The 5,463-nt window shown below is 35.4% G+C and overlaps 3 protein-coding genes across 3 annotated transcripts; 1 reads left to right on the top strand and 2 right to left on the bottom strand.

Annotated features, from left to right (window-relative positions):
* The first annotated feature begins 2,086 nt into the window (after window positions 1–2,086).
* LOC137574193 (guanylate kinase) lies at window positions 2,087–3,229 on the top strand. Its single transcript, XM_068286358.1, has one exon. It carries the CDS (start codon window positions 2,273–2,275, stop codon window positions 2,957–2,959), a length of 687 nt encoding a protein of 228 aa, XP_068142459.1. The 5' UTR covers window positions 2,087–2,272; the 3' UTR covers window positions 2,960–3,229.
* Window positions 3,230–3,450: 221 nt separating this feature from the next.
* LOC137574200 (uncharacterized) lies at window positions 3,451–4,109 on the bottom strand. The gene is made up of 2 exons (XM_068286366.1): window positions 3,823–4,109; window positions 3,451–3,757 (listed from the first exon to the last, which is right to left on the bottom strand). Exons 1-2 carry the CDS (start codon window positions 4,106–4,108, stop codon window positions 3,711–3,713), a joined length of 333 nt encoding a protein of 110 aa, XP_068142467.1. The 5' UTR covers window position 4,109; the 3' UTR covers window positions 3,451–3,710.
* Window positions 4,110–4,362: 253 nt separating this feature from the next.
* Window positions 4,363–5,095, bottom strand: ND-13B (NADH dehydrogenase (ubiquinone) subunit ND-13B). Its single transcript, XM_068286365.1, has 3 exons — window positions 4,964–5,095; window positions 4,677–4,838; window positions 4,363–4,601 (listed from the first exon to the last, which is right to left on the bottom strand). The coding sequence occupies exons 1-3, from the start codon at window positions 4,982–4,984 to the stop codon at window positions 4,410–4,412; spliced, it is 375 nt and encodes a 124-aa protein (XP_068142466.1). The 5' UTR covers window positions 4,985–5,095; the 3' UTR covers window positions 4,363–4,409.
* Between the last annotated feature and the right edge of the window lie 368 nt (window positions 5,096–5,463).

Below are 5,463 nucleotides of genomic sequence, written 5' to 3'. Positions count from 1 at the left end.
GCGAAGAAGAATTTTTGAAGCTCCTAGTAATTGAAGATTTATATATATATATATATAAACAACTATATATTGTAATAACCATTCTAGACCATAAGTGGAATGCCCCGTTTTTTTAGGGGCGCACCCATTTCTCCCTTCCTCCACCCTCAAATTTTCCCTCACAAAGAACAGTTTTTTGTAATTGTTAACTTTTTAGTATTTTATAACACTGCAAAAGTGATGCCCATTGATTGATTAATTTTGCCCAAACTTGATTTCATTTGTAGTATCATGACTATATACATGTATATATATATATATTTATATATTTATATATATATACATATTAAACATATTTTTAAACAATTTTTAAGCTTATTTCATAGTTTTTTAGTTGTAAACAAATTTTTAGGGTTTAATAAATTGCAGACAAACGATACAACAAAACAAAGAAACAAAAACAATACCACAACTTTTTGCATTGCCCAACACTCACCCACACATAATCATTATTTGCCTTATCGACAACCATGTTAATTAACTGTTATTTAGTTGATGGAAACCTCTTGCAATCACCGAAACAGAAACGAAATTAGACGAAACCGGTATCGGAATTGAAATCTAAAACCAATTAATATACCTATAAACATAGTTCATACGTAATCCAAAAGAAAATTCAGTTCCCAAAATATGTCAAAAAAAAATAAATAAATAAATAAAATCACAAAAAAAGATACAAAGAAAATCATCCAAAATCCCCATGTCATACATACATACATCGAAAACACTCTTTAAAGCTAAAACATAATTAGATAATGTTTATGTACTGTACAAATATAACATTATGTAAAGGATTAACCCAAAAAAACTAAAAGCAACAAAAAAACAAAAAAATATTGAACGTATTCATAAAACAATACTCCTCCTCCTAACTTCCTATCTATTTTCCATTTAAACTCAAGAAAAGACTCCAAAAGTTCCCAAAAGTTCTTTACATAATAAAGCAGCTCTTCCGATGATCCAAGAGTAGAAATGAAATACATATATATATAATATTGACTGAATAATAGTATCTATATATACATATATGTGTAGGAAACGGAAAAAAAAACATTAACTAGATCGTGCAGTTATGTAAATGACTACGACGACGATATGAAATTGACGAAGATGGGCGCAAACCATATATACAATATATTTATATTTTGAACTTAAAGGAAAATGTAAGACATCAACTTTTTGGGACTGGGTCAATAGTTAGGGGTTAAATTAACTAACCATTATTCAGGCAAACCATTTGGCACTAATAAATAAAAGATGAAAGAAAACAACAAACCAAATTCACTTTGGGCATGCGAAATCAAAATGTGATCAAAATAAAAAATAACAAAAAACCTAAAAATAAACATAAATGAAAGAAATCCATAAATTATTTTAAGCAGACAATTGTAATTCATTCGATAACAACATCAGTAATAACAAAAGAGCAGCATCAGTTTCAGTGTGTATGTGTGTTTGAAATTAAATTCTATGCTAAATGTAAAACAGTCTAAGAATATTATAAACAGTTTTTAAACCAATGAACTTGTCGTTTTTAAATTTTGAGCTCGATTGGCAATTGGGTGCCTTACAGAAATCGATAATTAATCGATTTATACATGCACACACAGACGCAAAAATTTGCACACAAGGACCAACAAACATTTTTTTGACAACTTAAACAAGACTATTCGAAATGTATGAATTAATATACATATTACTTCAGGTTTAAAATGTTTAACTGCTGGTATTTAAGGAACAGTTTGATTGAAGATGGAAGAGTAACTTAACTTAACTTAAATATGTAAGTCTTTTACAGGGTTTACATGATGAGGATTTTACTTTGAACGTTTTTATTTTGTGATAATGCTGGGAAATTACGTATTGTCTTATTTTTCAACTTGTGCAGAATTTCTCCAGTCTCAGAAGTTTGAATGCCGTGCCAAATTAACATTCTTCAAATTATCAAAATTTTAAACTCAGAATACCTTATTAGGGTCATAATATCAACACGCGAAACGGAAAGCTATACGCAGTAGAAATGTCTGCTGGGTTGTCTCTTTCTCTCTCCCTAACAACAACAATAACAACATCGCACATACGCAACACACACACAACCGTAAAAAAATACACACGCAACTCACGCTCGTTTATTTAATTATAGCCAAATAAATTAACGTTTTTTGGCCAACAATTGTTGTTGTCGTGTATTGGTATTGGTGCATTTGCAATAAATAATATAAAAAGCGGCAACATGATTAGCTTTCTGTTCATTGTAAATCGGGCATTCAGCAGTAGCACCAGCAGTAGCAGCGCCAGCAGTAGAATAATGTCGCATGGTCCCCGCCCTTTGGTTTTATGCGGCCCCTCCGGTTCCGGTAAGAGCACGCTGCTCAAACGTCTATTTGCCGAATTCCCGACCACATTTGGCTTCAGCATATCACATACGACACGTAAGCCACGTGAAGGAGAGGAGCATGGTGTCCACTACTATTTCGTGGAGCGTCCAGAAATGGAATTGGCCATTGCCAATGATGAGTTCATTGAAACGGCCGAGTTCTCGGGTAATATGTACGGCACCAGCAAGGCCGCTGTGCGAGAAATTCAAAATCAGGGACGTGTCTGCATACTGGACATTGAACAAAAGGGTGTCGAACAGATACGCAAAACCGATCTCAATCCCATATTGATCTTCAATAATCCACCTACCATCGAGGAGCTAGAACGACGCTTACGTCTACGGGGCTCCGAGACGGAGGAAACTTTGCGCAAACGCTTGGATGCGGCTCAAGTGGAAATTAGCTATGGCCTAACGCCAGGAAACTTCCACAAGATCATAAACAATGTGGATATTGATGTGGCCTATACGGAATTTCGCGATTTTGTTGTCCAAGAGCTAAAACAACAGGAGGCTGAGGGTGTGCGTGTTAGCCTCAATTAGCGAAATTGGTTAACATTGTTTTGGTTGCAATGATATTACACTACTATATATAATTTATAATTTAAATGGCATTTATACTTAGTCCGTCAATAATTTATATCTACTCTCTTCAATCGAATCAATTTTCGACACCACCCGACCCCAACAGCTTTTCGTTAGGCAAATTTATTGTTGTTGTAATTTTAAGCTTAATGTTGTTGCAAAAACCGAAAATGTGGAATCAATAAAACAAACAGCTTTTTGGGTTGTTCTTTATACCCTTTCTCTAAATGCTGCGCTTTTTTCGCTTTAACAAGAACTTAACGAACTATGGGAAAACCCATTTTGGATTTATGAAACAAAAGCAAACTACCTGTTGCAACTAATAAAAACTTTAAAGTTGCTTTTAACTTTTCATCAATTGTAATATAGTCAAATCTCTTTTACATTATATATGTATGTATATTGTGAATACATTATTGTAAGCATACAAAGTTCAGAATCGGAAAGAGTATTGAAAGTTCGGCCAGTTGGTTTATTTTCATTCGGTTTACAAATATTTGTTTTTTTTTTTTTTCAGTTGGTCGAAGAAGGTCAAAAATGTTATCAGCTACGGGACGAAGCAGTTCATTTGTTGTTGGTCGACTGCTCGACTTCATCACGCAAAATTAGGATTGTGAGCACCCATTCCCATCCACGTCCGTCTGGTATTCCTATACAAATATCCTCTGTTTTCCCTTTCTCCCTGTGTGTCTGTCTCGTGCTGTCTGTGTTAATCGAATGTGACACGCACTCCCAATCGCCAATCTTGGTTAGAACCTACGCATTGGATTTATAATCATGATGCAAATGCAACCGGGCCGTATAGCTAGTGTTACCCGTACCAGTTTGCATGGCATTTGTGCGATGAACAACACGAGCGGATCCATCAATTTTGGTACGACTGTCAGCACTACTCCACAGTCCAGCTATGGCCTCCAAGGCCAATTCCGTTTCATCATCCTTATCATCGTGTTCTGCGGAGACAGTTAAATCGATTTGACGTCGTTCACGTTGAAGCTGGTGTTCTAGCGAACTGGAAGCCACAGGAGCGGATGACACAAAGCCTATAGCTAAGATCAGCATCAGCGCCATCGCCATCACCGACATTATTGACTGTAGCTTACGCATGTTGGGAATCAACTGCTGAGATAAGCCAAATGACTTTACGTAGACATATGTACATATGCATATTATTGAGTGTGGCGATTTAAATTTTTTGAGCGGAGAGATTATGTACCAGCTTTGTCTCATTTACACCATTTTGGTGTTATCAGTTGAGGGCATTCATTTTTATTCCTTTTTATTATTTTTGTATATTTTTTTTATATTCTTTTAAATTTTATTGCGAATTGTTTTAGAATATTCAACAACAAACTAGCATCTTGTTTTATATATTTATTAATCGGATCAAGGATGATGAACTAAAAGCCTAGACTTTGGGCTCGAGAATTTGAGCTGGTGGCCAGTCCCATTGCTTGGCTGGTGCTGGCTGGACAAGTTTCTCCCAAGGCTTCCAACCGAGCATTTTGCGTGCCAAAATCAATTCGTTTTCAGCCTGAACAATAAGCTCCTCCACTTGGCCACAACCAACAGCCTTCTCCAATGCAACAATGTCCTTGTTCTAACAAAACAAAAAAAAAAAGATCCACATGAAATTCGAAAGCTAGATGGACTTATGTTGCATGTTGAAACTTACCTTGGCTACTGCATCGGCACGCTGTTTTACCAAAATTTCCGTGTTCTTGCGATAGGCGGCATCCTGAGGCATTTTGGCCACGGCTCGCAAAATTTTGCCATACAGGGCACTCAATGTGTGATGGGGATTGCTGGACACAGCCAGGCCGGTCAGACCTGTGGACTATTGGGACAGGAGGCGATGACATAATATCATTAGAAACGATTAGTACGACCGAATGGATGGACATGGCACATTTAAGCCGCAGGCCAAAGTTCTTTTTAAAGTTTCGTAGTTTTTGGACTCACCGCTTTTACTATTCTAGCCATGTTTTTTTAAGTAGCAAACTTAAAAACATTAAATTCAAGTCTAGTTAAAAATTTTTTTTTTGTGTCTACAGACAAACAGCTGATAGAGTTGTCGAGTTTGTTTTGACACAGTGTTGCTTTTAAAAAAATTATAAATCACAGTGGTAAATATTAAAAAGGCAAAAAAAAAACTTATTTAACTATATTTATATGTCATGCTATATACATTTTCTAGATACTAGAAATCTTTAGATCATAGAACTCTTAAATGCATGCCAAGTTCTTATTTTGTCCTACTATTGTTAGACAATTGATATTTTATTAGGCACAGCAGTTGTAGGATTTAACTAAAAGAAAAGGTATAGACATGGAAAAGGATAACAGAGTAAGAGGTCCGGAATTTTATCCATCTAAAAAACCTTTGTACGTCTGCAATTGTTTGTGTTTATAGGTGAAAATCATTTATAAAATGTGGTTGCGGAACTAACGTGGAACTAGTT

This window comes from Drosophila tropicalis, unplaced genomic scaffold (genome assembly GCF_018151085.1).
Source record: "Drosophila tropicalis isolate 14030-0801.00 unplaced genomic scaffold, ASM1815108v1 contig_443, whole genome shotgun sequence".
NCBI lineage: Eukaryota > Metazoa > Arthropoda > Insecta > Diptera > Drosophilidae > Drosophila > Drosophila tropicalis.
Note: the sequence above shows the minus strand (reverse complement) of the source record. Positions and strands in the feature narration are given on the sequence as shown.